The sequence below is a fragment of the Gymnoscopelus microlampas genome (genome assembly GCF_963454915.1).
Source record: "Gymnoscopelus microlampas genome assembly, chromosome: 22".
NCBI lineage: Eukaryota > Metazoa > Chordata > Actinopteri > Myctophiformes > Myctophidae > Gymnoscopelus > Gymnoscopelus microlampas.
The window spans coordinates 1,822,008-1,839,507 of NC_139959.1; the positions used below are offsets into that span (position 1 = coordinate 1,822,008).

The 17,500-nt window shown below is 42.6% G+C and overlaps 1 protein-coding gene across 1 annotated transcript in view; it reads right to left on the minus strand.

Annotated features, from left to right (window-relative positions):
• The window catches only part of tnfrsf11a (tumor necrosis factor receptor superfamily, member 11a, NFKB activator), a 36,552-nt gene that overhangs the window by 6,273 nt on the left and 12,779 nt on the right, over window positions 1-17,500 (minus strand). The window contains exons 3-11 of the mRNA XM_084048355.1: window positions 17,421-17,500; window positions 16,455-16,601; window positions 14,273-14,363; window positions 13,641-13,717; window positions 12,692-12,796; window positions 10,943-10,992; window positions 8,009-8,281; window positions 6,730-7,094; window positions 5,948-6,294 (exon numbers count right to left, since the gene is read on the minus strand). The exon at window positions 17,421-17,500 is cut by the window's right edge and continues 46 nt beyond it. Coding sequence (XP_083904481.1) covers window positions 5,948-6,294; window positions 6,730-7,094; window positions 8,009-8,281; window positions 10,943-10,992; window positions 12,692-12,796; window positions 13,641-13,717; window positions 14,273-14,363; window positions 16,455-16,601; window positions 17,421-17,500 — 1,535 coding nt within the window. The remainder of the gene's footprint in view (window positions 1-5,947; window positions 6,295-6,729; window positions 7,095-8,008; window positions 8,282-10,942; window positions 10,993-12,691; window positions 12,797-13,640; window positions 13,718-14,272; window positions 14,364-16,454; window positions 16,602-17,420) is intronic.

Below are 17,500 nucleotides of genomic sequence, written 5' to 3' on the forward strand. Positions count from 1 at the left end.
AAAAAGTACTAAAATGTTTTAAGTAAAAGTACTAATACTGCAATGTAGAAATGCTCTGTTACAGGTAAAAAAAAGTCTGGAATTCAAAATGTACTTGAGTAAAAGTACAAAAGTACTGGTATCAAAATGTACTTAAAGTACCAAAAGTAAAAGTACTCGTTATGCAGAAGGTCCCATTTCACAAGTTTTCAAATGTATAAAAATGAAAATAGCGGATCTGGCTCTAGCGTGAGCTTGTAGATCGGCTAAGTTTATATCGGCTAAGTTTATATAGGACTGAAGTGGTTTTGTAATAATAATGAAAATCTACAAAGTAACTAGTAGGCCTAACTCAAGTTTTCAAATAATTGTGGTGGAGTAAAAGTACAATATTTAGATCTGATATGTAGTGGCGTAGAAGTAAAAGTATTGCAAATCGGAAACACTCCAGTAAAGTAAAAGTACCTCAAAACTGTACTTTGAGGTACAGCACTTGAGTAGATGTACTTAAGTTACTTTCCGCCACTGGTGGCAGTACAGCAGGAAGCACCAGGAAAGCAGTAAATTACAGCTGATACAAATATCTGCGTGGACAAGAAACGATTTCTAGCGTTCATTGCACGGGTCATTGTGCTCTTGAAATACAAGGGATGTCTGAAAGAATCAAGATGGTGATGTTTTGACTCGTGGAAGCAGGATGTAATCGGGTCGATTGAGAAAATGTGGCGAGACTGAGCTCAGAAATACACATGGATCCTTTGTTTGTTGCTGCTCCTGTACCCCCAAATTGACACGTATTAGCCCGCGGACCCCCATTTCAAAAGATATGCCAGGGACCCCCATCAGAGAAGTTTTTTTACGGCTCTAGCAGTGATTCTCAACCATTTTAATTTCAAGGACCCCCAGTTTGACATGCATTAGGGCTACAGACCCCAATTTAATGGCATTTCTATCACTTGGACCGCAATTTATATTGTAAAATCTATGTCATTTTAACTCTGAGAGTGTACAAATGGAACCAAATGGACCCATTAGGGTCCATTTGGTTCCATTTGTACACTCTCAGAGTTACAGACCCATAAGGGTCCATTTGGTGCCTAATCCATCATTTAGCTGGGAACCCCCTGGAACTCCCACAAGGACCCCTGGGGGTCCTTGTGGGGGCCCCTCAGCCCCCCTTAACCCATTCAATCCAGGAACGCATCAGTGTCATTTTAGATTTATAAAAAAAATAGCAGGTCTACAAGCTCATAGCACGGCGCTTTGAATATATATTTATCAGAGCGAACATTTTTTACTCCAATATTTGCTTCTGGGGGTCCCTGGAACAAAATATTTTGAGATGGGGGTCCACGGCCAAATACATATCATTTTGTGGGTCCTTGACATGGAAAAGTTCGAGAGCCACTGATATAGAAACAAATATATTTGGCCGCGGACCCTCAACTCAAAATATTTTGTTCCAGGGACCCCCCCAGAAGCAAACATTTGAGTTATTTTTTTTAGTAAAAAAAAACAACAATATATATATATTCAAAGATTTGCACAAACCTTCACGATTTTTCTAAAAATAGCAGATCTACAAGCTCATATGAGCTTGTAGCTTGTAGATCTGTTAATAGCCAAATAAATCTTAAAATGACACAAATGCGTTCCCAGTCTTACTGGATTAAACTGATTACAAAGCACTGACTTTCCCCCCACGCGCCACAGACACATGGAAGATGAACGTGACAACTATGGTAATTACTTACTGTATAGTACCCTTATCAGATCTGCATGCAGAGTGAAGATCTTACAAAATGTGATCCAACTATAAGTTCACAGTCTCTGCTTTTCATGTTCTGTATCTCTTAACCACTGGACCACCATGGTTCCTACACTAAATCAGTTCTCTTGCACGCTCTTCAGTGAAGAATTAGAGCCAGGCACTATAACTTCTGACTCACTCTTCCTCATTCTGACCCACCAGGGTTCAGAAGGGGCCAGCAGGGTTTCAGAAGGGGTCAGAAATATCATATATGGGGCTCAGAACCCAAGCTCTTCTGCACCCTTGGACCCCCTTAATCCACACAACGCATCTGTGTCATTGTAGATTTTAGTCATATTTTATGCTTTGGCTGTTTTTTGAAAAATCTTAAACATTTTGTGCAAATCTTTGAATAATTAAAAAAAAATTAAACAACAATTGTAACTCAAATCTTTGCTTTGGGGGGTCCCTGGAACAACATATTTTGATGGGGGTCGGTGGCTAAAAACATATAATTTTGGGGGTCCTTGACATGAAAAGGTTTTGTTCCAGGGACCCAAGTTTAAAAAAAAATAGCAGATCTACAAGCTCAAGCTCAGCACGGCACGCAGTGACGCGCTATGAGCTGGTAGATCTGCTGTTTTTGAAGAGTATAAAATAATGGTTATAACTAAAAATCTAAAATGACACAGATGCTGTTCCCGGATTGACTTAGCCTTATCGGGTTTACATGCAGAGTGAAGATCTTACAAAAGGCAGATTTGAACCAACTACCTTAATTTATCTCAATTTAAACAACTTTTAAGAAATAGTGAAAAGAGCAGATCAACAAGCTCACGATTCGACGCGTGTTGTACTAAACAATGAAGTCACTTTTGCATGTGGGAGTGAGAAATGCAATGATCAGGAACATTTGCGATGATTTTGAAATGTTTGACTAAAATATAAAATTAAATGTAGGAGTTAAAAAAACTTGTAGAGTGGCTATTAAAAAAAGGGAAAAGAAAGAAAGAATCTTTGAATAGTTTTGAAAATGTTGCCCGGAAGGGGGTTCCTTCCTGTCACAAAACGTTTTCAGATGGCCAATACATAGTCAATTTGGGGGTCCTTGACTTAAATCATTTTATGTCTTTCTCAAACACATAAGATGATTTTAATTAGTTTTAATTTTAACTGTTTTAACTGTTTTAATTAGTGTTCTGTTTCGTGACATGTAAAATGAAGGAGCTGTTAAAGCTTTTTTATTGTAGAGGTGAAACCATACTGCTCCCCACTGGACATTTATAAACAGCCACGAGCGGGAAGTCAACTTTAACGACCTGTCATTACTGCACTGACTGATGGGAAATGCTGTTTATTTACTAGGAGGAGAGGCTGTAATTAAAGAACAGTCACCAGTGAGAGTCTGTGCGTGCGTGCGTGCGTGCGTGCGTGCGTGCGTGCGTGCGTGCGTGCGTGCGTGCGTGCGTGCGTGCGTGCGTGTGTGTGTGCGTGCGTGTGCGTGTGCGTGTGCGTGTGTGTGTGTGTGCGTGTGTGTGCGTGCTTGTGGTGGATTATAAGAGTTACTCAATGAGCATCTTGCTTCAATAAGAGGCCGTGGTCACTTTTTTACGCAACCATATGGAACTCTGGGTAAACAGGAGCATTGTGGATGGCACAGTTCACACTGACACACACATACATTACACACAGACACACAAGCAGTGGTGGAAAGTAACTAAGTACATTACAGTAAGTACTGTATACTTTCCAATACTTTTACTTCTACTCCACTACGTCTCAGAGGAAAATATTGTACTTTTACTCCACTACAATTATTTGAAAACTTTAGTTACTAGTTATTTTCCAGATATAAACTATGATATAATGAAACATACATTAACCACTTTAGCCCTATTTTCTACCTACAGTAGGCTATTTGAAAATAGCCGATCTACAAGCTCACAACGCGTCGCATCGACAGATCTGCTATTTTCAAATATTTAGTACTTTTACTTTTGGTACTTTAAGTACATTTTGATGCCAATACCTTTGTACTTTTACTCAAGTACATTTTTCATTCTGGACTTTTACTTGTAAAAGTTATATTGCAGTATTGGTACTTTTACTTAAGTACAGAATTTGAGTACTTTTTCCACCACTGCACACAAGCACACACAAGCACACACACACACACACACACACACACACACACACACACACACACACAGGAGAAGAAGCACATGCACGCACGCATCGACTGCTTCATCAAACCACGTGTACACACAGACATCTTATTCCCGCTCTGTGTGTGGGCTTCAAAACCTGAACTCCGACTGACCAATATGACTTCATTAAAAACATACTTCCTGATGGAGACCATTGGTTGAGCTATTCTTAAGACAAAGCCGAACAATGTTCTGTGATGATGACTGATCAGAAAAACCCTACAAATATGACCACCGTTTCATCTGGATATGGCACATTAGCCTTTAAAAAACAAATGTTTCTTTTTTTTTTTACAATGACCCTTCATGCTGAAAGCAGATGGCTCCTGTTGTTTCCAATGAGAGCTTCCTTCATTAGCAAGCAACAATGCATGTCAGATGTGTTAACCCATTCAATCCGGGAACGCATATAGGCCTATACCGTGTCATTGTAGATTTTTAGCTATTATTTTTTTCTTTAGGCTATTCATGTTTTTGAAAAAAACATGAATTTTTTAAAGCGAACATTTTCAACTCAAATCTTTGCTTCTGGGGGCATTCTATAGTCTTCTAAATCCTAACAGTTTTTTTTTTTAAGTAATGTTTCTATAACAGTGGTTCTCAAACTTTTTTCAAGCAAAGGACCGCAAAATGATATGTATTTGTCCGTGCATTTGTCCGTGCATGGTTCCAGGGACCCCCAGAAGCAATATGAGTTCAAAATGTATATATGTATATTCAAAGATTTGCACACATTTTCCATTTTCTTTTTAAAATAGCAGATCTACAAGCTCATAGCGCTATGAGCTTGTATATCTGCTATTTTTTAATAGCCAAAGAAATCTAAACACAGATGCGTTCCCGGTCCTAATGGCTTAAAACAACCTCCCGGTTCATTCTGCACGGCATGCAGGCTCCTCTGGAACATTCATATTCCATGGTTAGAGGACTGCCGGGAGCTGACCGGATAGTGTGTCAACCACATAATCGCAATGTCGGTTTTTATTCTGGCCGGAGAGAGACCTGTGTTGCATTTCCTTACCACTCTCTCTGCCAGAAATCCTCTTTAACCACATGAACCCTTTTTAAATTGTACTTTTTTTTTTGACAAAATTTGTAAAAAAAAATGGCCAAGGTTCGAGGTCACACAACGTGGCGCATCACAACACTTTGTGAGCTTGTAGATCGGCTACAGCAGGGGTCTTCAACAGGGGGTCCGGGACCCCTAGGGGGTCCTCAGAGTTACTAGAGGGGGCCTGCCAAATCTTTGTGTGATCTTTGTGTTAACCACTTGAACCCAAGCATCCCTTTTCTGAGGAGAACTTTAGCCAACAAATAGCAGATCTACAAGCTCACAACGCCTCGCGCTGCGAGGCGTTGTGAGCTTGTAGATCTGCTATTTGTTGTGCCAACCTATATATATATATATCGGCTAATATAGGTTGGTTATTTGAAAACAGCCAATCTACAAGCTCTGCTATTTAAAACAAAATCTCGAAAAAAATACAAAATTGTGGAATGTTTTTTTTTAATTTTGCAACGTAAATCTTGTAAGGGCTCAACATATTTTCAGATGGGGTCCATGGCCAAATACATATTAATTTGGGGGTCCCTGACATAAAAATGTTTGAGAACCACTGTTATATTATATAGGGCTTAAGTGGTTTAACCCATTAAGACCTGGAACTGTGTCATTTTTAGATTTGAGCTAAAAAGCATTATTTTACATTTTGGGCTATTCAAAAATAGCAGATATACAAGCTGATAGCGCGGCACCGAGTGCCGCGCTACGAGCTTGTAGATCTGCTATTTTTGAAAAATCATGAAAATGTGTGCAAATCTTTGAATATATATATTTTTAAAGCGAACATTTTTAACTCAAATCGTCGACCAAATACATATCATTTTGGGGGTCCTTGACATAAAAAAGATTGAACACCACATATGAAACATACGTTTTTCAGAAAACTGTTGAGATTTAGGAGACATGTAGAATCGGCTTCAGGTCTCAAAAAGGGTTAAAAACATATACCTGAGGTGAGAGCCGGCTCAACCAGCTGGCTCTGGAGGCTCTCCGGGGGACACTCCAGCTCCGACTCGCCGGAGGAGAGCTTGTTTCCCGGGCCGTGCCTCCAGGAAAGTCCCAGGTCCTCCTGCCGGTCCTCCTCGCCGCAGGCCTCCTGGTAGAGGTCGCCCACGGACGAGGAGGCCAGCGAGGGGTTAAACCAGGACACCGTGGAGGTCATGGTGGGCGTGGTCTCCGCCGTCGAGGCGGAGTCCAGGCTCGTCAGTCCCTTTGGCTCCTCCCCCTTCGCTGGAAGGTGAACTTTGACCTCCGGGCCGGCCTGGGACAAGGGCACGCAGAGTTCGCGGGACGGGCTGGAGGGAGCAGGGTTATTATAGTTTAGCTTTCGACTTTTTTTGTTTTTATTTAGTTTTGACTTTTTGTTTTCAATGTCAGTCAATTCGTTTTTTTTAAAGCAGGTTTGCCATGATTGGGGACTGCCCGGAGCTGACAGGGAAGTGCAGGCCCTGTGACATCCCTGATATTCCTGTCACAAGGCCAGGTCACAAGGCCAGGTCACAGGGCCTGACATCCCTGTCACAGGGCCTGACATGATCTTCCCTGTCACAGGACTTGACAGCCTGTGATCCCCGTGACGGAGGGACTAAAAAAAAAAATTAAGGACATTATCTCTGTGATTTTAGTTAGTTTTGTAAACACACAATACAGTTTAATTTAGTTATCTTTAACTTTTTGTAAAGCCATTTTAGTTTTCTTTATTTCGTTTCAGTTAACTACAGTATAATCACCTTGGCGGTGAGAGAGAGCGCAAAGACGGGTCATCGCCCGCCTCGCTCTCGGACGAGCTGGCCTTGGACGCACGCTCGTCCCTCCTCTCGCTCGCCCCCGAGTTCCCGTCGCCGACGCACCCGTCCCGCTCTCCCTCCGGCCCCCCGCACATGCAGTGTCCCGGGACGACCGGCCCCCCCACCGCCTGGCTGCAGTCCTCGTTCTCGCCGACCTCCAGCGGCTGGCGGACCGGCGTGACGCACACGCACGACCCCGCCCACAGCGGCGAGGCGCAGGCCGCCTCCTCCTCCTCTTCCTCCTCCTCTTCTTCCTCCGTCACCTCCTCCGGCTCACCCGATCCCTCGCTCCCGTCCTCCGTGCAGGCCTGTCACAATGATCACATGATCGCCTGATTGAAATTATTTGAGATGAATTATCGCGTTGTTGAAAAACCTTCTTTTATTTAAAAAAAATCCGAAATATCAGATCTACAAGCAAACAATGTGTGACATTGTAAGCTCATAGTTCTATTATATTTCCACTACTTTGATTAAATAAGGTATATTTTGGCCATTGTATGTTATTTGAGCAACATTACACGAGAGGGTGGGTTATTGGCACGACAGTGGCGAAGCTGAGTTCCGCAAGCATCTATCTATCTATTGTCTATTGTCCATCGCATCAATAAACCATAAAATACAAATACATACATTTTGCAATGACTAAACCTGCCTAAATATGATGTCACTGGTAGGCAGGTTTTTGAACTGTCCGCAGCCCTCCTCTGAGACACAGAGTGAGTAGACAGAAATTGTACCTTATTATAATGAGTGGTGGAAGAAGTACTCAGCAATACCACATATAAAAATACTCTGCTACAGGTAAAAGGCCTGTGTTCAAAATGTTACTTGAGTAAGAGTACAAAAGTATTGGCATCAAAATATACTTAAAGTACCAAAAGTAAAAGTACGAAAATGTTTGAAAGTAGCAGATCTACAAGCTCACAACGCGACGCGTTGTGAGCTTGTAGATCTGCTATTTTCAAATGTGTAAAATAGGGCTAAAGTGGTTAATGTATGTTTCATAATATCGTCATTTATATCTGAAAAGTAACTAGTAACTAATGTTTTCAAATAATTGTAGTGGAGTAAAAGTACAATATTTGCCTCTGAGATGTAGTGGAGTAGAAGTAAAAGTATTGAAAATTGGAAATACTCCAGTAAAGTTAAAGTACCTCAAGATTGTACTTAAGTAGAGCACTTGAGTAAATGTACTTAGTTACTTTACACCACTGCTTACCTCCATGTCTATCTTCACCTTTAGCCCCTCCTCCTCCTCCTCCTCCGCGGTTGCCGTGGTGATGAGGGGCGTGTGCGGCGGCAGCGACACCTTGATCTCGGGGAGCGGGGTGAGGGGGGGGTAGGCGCACGGGGCGGCGGGAGGGGAGCGTGCCGCTTCACACACCAGCTTGGTGGTCTCGCAGGGCGTGCAGTCGGGACCCCCGGGACCCCCTATGGGACCCCCTGCACCTCCACCCGCACCCCCGCTGTGGTAGAGAGGAGCCAGGGTCTCCTAAAAAGCGGCACAAGAGAGACACGAGTATAAGCAGTGGTGGACCCAACCCAGCACATGGGTCAAAGTGTAGATCGGGGGTCTTCAACCTTTTCAGGCCAAGGACCCCCTAGCTGAGAGAGAGATGAAGCAGGGACCCCCTCTATATTGTATAAAATTGTGTTTCAGATGAAACTTTTTTTCCCCCTCTACACCTATACCTCTTTGCCAAAAATAGCAGATCTACAAGCTCACAACGCCTCGCAGCGCGGGGCGTTGTGAGCTTGGAGGCGTTGTGAGCTTGTAGATCTGCTATATTTGGCTAAAGTTCTCCTCAGAAAAGGGATGCAAGGGTTGAAGTGGTTAAGGTGAAAACAATCATATCACACAAAGATTTGGCGCCCCCCCTATAGTAACTCTGAGGACCCCCTAGGGGTCCCGGACCCCCTGTTGAAGACCCCTGGTATAGATACTCGCTGGTCAAATGTCACTCAACTACTTTTGCGACAGTTACAATGAAAGCTGCTCTTTCAAAATGTGTACAGGAACGTGTGTAACCACTTTAACTTTTATTTCATACTTTGGCTATTCCAAAATAGCAGATATACAAGCTCATAGCACGGCACCGAGTGCCACTCTATGAGTTTTGTAGATCTGCTATTTTAGAAAAATCGTGAAAATTATTTGTGCAAATCTTTGAATATATATATATATATATATATTTGAAAGCGAACATTTTTAACTCAATTCTTTGCTTCTAGGGGGTCCCTGGAACAAAATATTTTGAGATGGGGGTCCGCGGCCAAATACATATCATTTTGGGGATCCTTGACATGACAAATTTTGAGAACCACTGATTATAGCAACATACGTTTTTTTCAAAAAACTGTTAGGATTTAGAAGACATTCATAGAATCCCCCAGAAGCAAAGATTTGAGTTACAAATGTTTGCTTTAAAAATGTATATATTCAAAGATTCGCACACATTTTCATGATTTTTCAAAAAATAGCAGATCTACAAGCTCATAGCGCGGCACTCGGTGCCACGCTATGAGCTTGTATATCTGCTATTTTTGAATAGCCAAAGTATAAGATAACGGTAAAAAGTGGTTCAAATCTAAAACGGCAAGATGCTTTCCCGGTCTTATAAGTGGTTAAGTATACCAAAAGTAAATGTTTTTAAATTGACGCCCTATTGCAGATCTATTGCCGATCTACAAGCTCGCGACGTGTTGTGAGCTTGTAGATCTGTAAAGTAACAGTTTTGATCTCCGTTTCCGCCCGACAGCGACGCTTATGCTATTTTAGCGTTGCGTGTACGCCTCCGAGCATGTAGCCCATTGTGAGCATGTACGGCACGTACGTCACACGCCAGCTCACAAGGATGGCGCAATCACACTGCCGCAGTTTTGGCTCCGAGAACAATGGGCCAAAAAAAAGTGGCAAAGGAAAAAGCTAAAATAGCTGTGTGGGCAAATCCAGCCCTCACGGACAGACAAATATGGTTTTGTTTATGTTTCGTGTCTTGAAAATGTTGTGATTAAGCAGCCACTTTGAGACTAAACACGAGGCGTCTTTCAAAGATCAAGCGGGACGAGGCAGAGTCAATCATACACGACGTGTCCAAATATGCAAACTCTTGACTGATGAATATGATGGGCTGGGAGTCTGGGAGATGTGTGTGGGTTATTGTTCTGCGTCTAATGGTCATTACAATCAGTGGTGGAAAGTACGTAACTAAGTACTTTTACTTAAGCAAAATGTTGAGGTATTTTTTCACTTTACTGGATTTCCAATTTTCAGTACTTTTACTTCTACTCCACTACATCTCAGAGGTAAATATTGTGCTTTTACTCCACTGCAATTATTTGAAAACTTTAGTTACTTTGTAGATTTTGATTATTATTACAAAACATACACTACCCACTTCCGGCCTATATACTGTACATTTCGGCCATTTGAAAATAGCAGATCTACAAGCTCACGATGCGTCGCAATGCAACGCATCGCAATGCAACGCATCGCAATGCAACGCATCGTGAGCTTGTAGATCTGCTATTTTCAAACGATTTGTATAAAATTTGAAAACTTGAAATGGGACATTCTGCATAATGAGTACTTTCTACTTTTGGCACATTAAGTACATTTTGATACCAATACTTTTGTACTTTTACTCAAGCACATTTTGAATTCCGGACTTTTACTTGTAACAGAGTATTTCTACATTGCAGTATTGATACTTTTACTTAAGTAAAACATTTTAGTACTTTTTCCACCGCTGATTATAATGCCCTGATGGGAATGAAAAAGTTTATTTTCTTACAATTTACAGCATTATATAATAGGGATAATTAAAAACTGTTGGAAATATTTTATTTTGTGGTTTCATCGGCCTAATTAAACTTAATGTGGCACACCGACTACGATGACAATAAAAACAAACAAACAACAGGATGCCAAGCCCTGAGTCTACTCGGTCTTCAGAGCAGGAGTTGAGTCCTCATTAAGATTGAATGATATTACATAATGCAGTATGAATAGGAGGGATTACGTGCAGGAGGTCATTTGCATGTTCTGTAGACGTGAGGGGATTCAATAATCAAACATGTTCAGAGCGGAGACAACACAAGATTTTCATGAATAAAGAGTTGTTGTTGTTGCCCTACAACTTCCATACCTTACCTGCTGTATCCTCGTCCTCTTCAGGTTCTGAACACAGGACCGCAAGTTCACTGCACAGAGAAGAGACACATTCAATGAACAGAGAAGAGACAAGTTCAATGAACAGAGAAGAGACACATTCAATGAACAGAGAAGAGACACATTAAATGCACAGAGAAAAGACAAGTTCAATGAACAGAGAAGAGACACATTCAATGAACAGAGAAGAGACACATTAAATGCACAGAGAAGAGACAAGTTCAATGAACAGAGAAGAGACACATTCAATGAACAGAGAAGAGACACATTAAATGCACAGAGAAGAGACAAGTTCAATGAACAGAGAAGAGACAAGTTCAATGAACAGAGACGGGACACATTCACTGAACAGAGAAGAGACACATTCACTGAACAGAGAAGAGACACATTCACTGAACAGAGAAGAGACACATTCACTGCACAGAGAAGAGACACATTCACTGAACAGAGAAGAGACACATTCACTTCACAGAGAAGAGACAAGTTCACTGCACAGAGAAGAGACACATTCACTGAACAGAGAAGAGACACATTCACTGAACAGAGAAGAGACACATTCACTGCACAGAGAAGAGACACATTCACTGAACAGAGAAGAGACACATTCACTGAACAGAGAAGAGACACATTCACTGCACAGAGAAGAGACACATTCACTGAACAGAGAAGAGACACATTCACTTCACAGAGAAGAGACACATTCACTGAACAGAGAAGAGACAAGTTCACTGCACAGAGAAGAGACACATTCACTGAACAGAGAAGAGACAAGTTCACTGCACAGAGAAGAGACACATTCACTGAACAGAGAAGAGACAAGTTCACTGCACAGAGAAGAGACACATTCACTGAACAGAGAAGAGACAAGTTCACTGCACAGAGAAGAGACACATTCACTGAACAGAGAAGAGACAAGTTCACTGCACAGAGAAAACACAAAAAACTGAAACAGTGAATGAATGGGTACACACTACAAACCCTTCGTCCACTGCAAAGGGTTAATCCAAAACTTTCCCTAACCTGAACATTTTCCAGACCAGTTAAGTTCTGTGTGTGATGTTTTGTTTTGTTTACACTACCATTATAACCAGAAATATTCCTGAAGGGGGAGGTACATACTGTATAAGAAAAAAAAAACATTATTGGAGTTGTGGGTTCCCAGAACAGGGTTAGTAGGCTACCACCTCCTGAGCAGGGCCAAAATTAGGCTCTGAGAATCCTATCTGAAACCCAGCCGTAGTGTATGGAAACACTTCCAGAACCTGTGAAATATGTTTCATGGCACGGCTCGGTTCACTTACAGTAGTTCTCATCGTGGAAAAGAAAAACTCTTAAGGGCAGAATACTTCTAGAAAGCAGAGCTCTGAGGACTGACATGGAAGCAGTCTTTTTAGTTTTATTTACAGTGTAGAGCAGGATATCTGAAAGTGGGTGCCGTGGCACCCTATAGGGTGCCATGCCGCCAGTCCAGCGGTGCGGTGGAATGCTGTGGTGCCACGGAATTTACCAATCTCACTTCTAAAATGATTTTTATGTGAGTTTAAAAGTTATTTTCAATCAGTTCTGACCAAAACTGATATTCTGCCACGTTTTCCTGGCGGTAGCAGAACAGAAACACAGAACCAGCAGCAGGACAGTGAGGTGACAGAGAGGTGACAGTGAGGTGACAGAGAGGTGACAGTGAGGTGACAGTGAGGTGACAGTGAGGTGACAGTGAGGTGACTGACGTACCAGACAGTAGCTTGAGTTTGTCCTTGTAGCAGAACAGCAGCAGGATCAGAAGAGAGAGAATGGTGATGACTGACAGTACAGACACGATGACCCAGAAGGTTGGATCTGTAAACACACACACACACACACACACACACACACACACACACACACACACACACACACACACACACACACACACACACACACACACACACACACACACACACACACACACACACACACACACACACACACACACACAGGTTTGTATTACTATACTTGTGAGGACGTCAACATTTTAGGACAGCATTGGAATAGCCAAAGAATAGCAGGTCCACAATCTCACAAAGCTCCAAGCTCACAAAGCGATCCTGTTTTCCCTCTGCAACATCTCTTTACCAAAAGAAATGTCATCTACAAGCTCACAACGTGTGTCTACAAGTTGTGAGCTTGTAGATGGCTATGTTTGCTATTTTATTTATTTTCTGAAAAATCATGCACATTGTTGAAGAATTTTGCCTAAATGCCACAAATAGGGATACCAGGTTGAAAGTGGTTAAGTCTGTCTGTGGGTTTTTTCTGCTACAGTATTTTTTTACTTTAGTATTTTCGTCGTGATGCGAAGTGATGCGTTGTGATCTTGTAGATCTGCTATTTTTGCTACTTTCGAAAATCCTTGAAGGTATAAACGTATTAAATGCGCGACCTGTTTTGGCCATAGTACATTATTTATTTTGCTTTGAGGTATTTGTCAGTCATTTCTTTGTATATCTACTGTAAGTTATTTGTCATATTATCTGCCCTGTGTAAGTTTTGTGTACAATGCCTAAAAGGCAAAGAGGAACGTAATTTTGATTCATATGTTCCAATGTACTGTACAAGACCAAAAACACATTTAAATCATTAATGGCAGTTATTTGTACGACAATGAGAGCATGCAGGCCTAGTGGCGTATACAGTACCGTACCAGAGATGGGTGGTCCACATATGGCGTCGGTCTGGGGTCCGCCTGGCTGCCTCTCACTCCTGCTCAGAGCCTTACAGCTGCACACACACACACAAACACAAAAACAACACACTCACTAAGCTTCTTCATTTACTTGCTTCTCTGTGCATCGCAGTGGCATTGCAACCAGTCATGGCTTTTATTTCCGTTGCCAGTTTTCCAGTCTGTCCGTGTGTGTGTGTCTGTGTGTGTGTGTGTGTGTGTGTGTGTGTGTGTGTGTGTGTGTGTGTGTGTGTGTGTGTGTGTGTGTCCGTGTGTCCGTGTGTCCGTGTGTCCGTGTGTCCGTGTGTGTGTGTCCGTGTGTGTGTGTCCGTGTGTGTGTGTGTGTGTCCGTGTGTGTGTGTCCGTGTGTGTGTGTCCGTGTGTGTGTGTCCGTGTCCGTGTCCGTGTGTGTGTGTGTCCGTGTGTGTGTGTGTGTGTGTGTGTGTGTGTGTGTGTGTGTGTGTTAGTCATAACAGCTGGCTGCTGGTCAGACAAGGATACGTCTTTAATTAAATGTTCCTTTCCTTTCTAAAGATACAAACGGAGTGTGTGTGTGCGTGTGCGTGTGCGCGTGCGTGTGTGTGTGTGTGCGCGCGCGTGTGTGTGCTTACTTGGTCCACTGTTTACAGGGCTGTGCAGTAAGGTCGGGAGAGAAGAACCCTTTCTTACACGGCACACACACTCTCCTGCCATTGGTTGAGTCTGGGGGTACAAAACACAGCAAGATACTGAGTACATACAGTACAGTGTATACGTGTTATGGTAAATGTAGGAAAACATGAAATATGGTCAATTTCAACCGGGAAATGTGGGAAAAATCAACATGCCGCCAACCCACTGAAGGTCTCTCAATTAATGGTCCCTGTGTTTTCACGTGGTCGCGCGATCGTGCGCGTTTGCGCAAAGTGTTGCCAGATTCTGTGACAGAAACAAGCAACCAGGTCTAGGAAAACAAGCCCAAAAGAAGCGTCTTTGGGCCACATGAGCACTTGAAACATTTACATCAGCTATTTGAAAATAGCAGATCTACAAGCTCACAACGCGTCGCATCGCGACGCGCTGTGACCTTGTAGATCTGCTCTTTTCAAATACAATCTTGGGGGGAAATTATGATAAGCAGACCTGGCAACATTGTTTGTGCTTGTCCACTACACAGAGCCACGGTCCTCACAAATAAACCTATTCACCTACTAGGAGTAGGTGAAAAATACCAATACGACAAATTATACCCTACTCGCCCGGCTTCCCTCCCCCGAACGCTGGCCAACTGTGGTCACGATCAGCAAGCCGGACGTAGTGCGGTGGATTCGCGACCCCCCCCACCCCCACCCCCACCCCCTAGACTCTGCAGTGGTAGGCAGCTTATACTGCTGTGCCACCCGTGCGCCCCCTACCTGCCTTTTTTTTTGGGTCAAAAGTCATGCATGTAAAACCATTCTTTATTCAGCTGAGAGTCCAGCGGTCCGTCCAATCTAGCACTAAAACCACTTCAGAGAATTCCGCTCTTTGGTGGGTGTCGGCGTGACTATTTGCTTTCTTTCCCACATTTTCCCAGTCTGTTGGGAAATGTGGGAAATTATATATACACAGTATGTACTGTAATTAGCACACCTGTGTGCATACTAGATGTGTGGGTGTAATTACGCGCATGCGGCACAGCTGAACAGCAGGGGCAGCGTTTATTTAAGAGAGAGGACACTTTATGAAAGCAAGGCCGCATTACACATTCATCAGCCGTATGGGAAAAATCTGCGACCGACCAGGGGGAAGTTTAATTAGTAACACATTGGCATTCTTAAATGGAGGGGAATAATATGCTCTATTCCTTGCTATTAGGTCCTCGGCTAATGTACTGTACCATTAGTTATATTATAACTACATTACTATCAAGGTGCCCTTCACTGTGTCGTTTAAGCCCCGGTGACTTGAGTGTGACTGCTCAGTGACCAAAGGACAACACAATGTCCTCTGAAAGTTTAATACCCAATTACACACCTTGGGGGGGGGGGGGGGGGGGGGGGGGTGGCATAAAAGGCACATGTTGGCTTTGAGCCGACTCAGCCCGAGGTATGTCATGATAGACACAGAATCGTACATCATATATTCCCCGAAAGTCATACTCTGACTTTTTTTCTGACTTCACGCCATATGTTGACGCTTGGTCAAAATGTTCCCAAAAAGTCTAAATATGCCTTTTTTTTTGGTGAGACAGTGTTGTTTGGGGCCTGTTTTAACCAAAGCTTACCCCACAATCCGTATTGTGGGGTAAGCTTTTGCAGGAAAATAGCTCGCAACGCAACGCGCTGTGAGCTTTGCCAATCGGCTAGTGTCAGCGAGTGCTTTTCCAGCAATAACAGAAAACTGAAAATACACTAGTATAGAGCCCTGAGGGACTCCAGTCAACCATAAATAGGGTTTAAGTGGTTAAGCCCTATAGCACGGGGGGTCTCAACTGATTCTGAGCCAAGGACCACCGTCCTGAGTCATGCCTAAAGCGCCGGTCACACTGAGCATGATAAAAAGGCATATTGTGACTTTGTGACCCCAAACGTCAACGTTTGGGGTTTTAAAACACGTCTAATTGAAGTGGATGGCAGAGTCCACACCACAACTATAACGACAACTACAGACGTAAATGATATCGTTGTTACTTTCAGCACGATTTTATGAATGATAGAGACAATGACAGCCAATAAAACACATTAGAAGGACATCAATTCACTCAAGTGTGTGTGTGTGTGTGTGTGTGTGCGTGCGTGCGTGCGTGTTTAAGTGTGTGTTTGTCTCTCTCACCTGGATCAGCCTCCAGTCCTTGTCCAGGTCTACAGACAGGGATCTTCTCACAGTACTCACAGTTGATGGTGGAACACTGTAAGTTGGGTCGACAGTGGCAGGGCTCCTCTGCCAGGAGGTTCTCACGCCGGGGCATGAAACCCTTACCTGGAGGAGGGCAAAGGCCAAGGCCAAAGGTCAGAGCTAAATGACCCATAAAGGGAGTGAGGGTGTACAAATGAACCAAATGGACCGGTTACAGACTATTTTGTGCATGTCATAATAGGTAAACATTCGGCGAGCTCACAACGCATCACGTTGCGATGGGTAGTGAGCTTGTAGATCAGCTATTTTGGCTGTTTGTGTATCGGGTTGAAGTGATTCATTCAACTAGACAGTAAGCTCCCAATTCCTCTAAAATAAAACTAAATTCCTTTATGTGTCTTTAGGACTTGGATTTGTTTCAGGAAAGCGTTTTATAATGTTTTATACTTTAATGCTTTATGGCGGTCAGAGATATGAGACGAGCGCCTTCATATAAAATATTACATTAGATACTGATACTTTAGTAAAAGATCTCTCAAAGTCATGTGGAAAGGCTTGTATGGGTAACACTTTACTTAAAGGTTGGGTCTATAATGCATCATAATCACATTTATAATGCATTACAATGCTCTTATAAGGCTTCATAACACTCGATATATACATGTCTATAATTATGCAACTTATAACTAGGTTTATGACGTATTATGATGGTCATAATGCATTATAAGCTCAGCGGAACAGCAAATTATAACTATCAACTTAGTCAGTTGTAAAGTGTCTTTGTTATAAGTCGTTATGCATAATTATAAACATTTGTAACGAGTGTTATAAAAGTGCATTATAAAGCATTATAAAGGCGATTATAATGCATTATAGACCCGACCTTTAAGTAAAGTGTTACCCTGGTTGTTACCCTGTTGTTTATGAACATTTGGTACGGACCCTCATCACAGATCTTCTGCTGCAGACAGAGGGTCTCCTGGGTCCATCCAGGCTGGTATTCACCACGGTCACAGCTACGA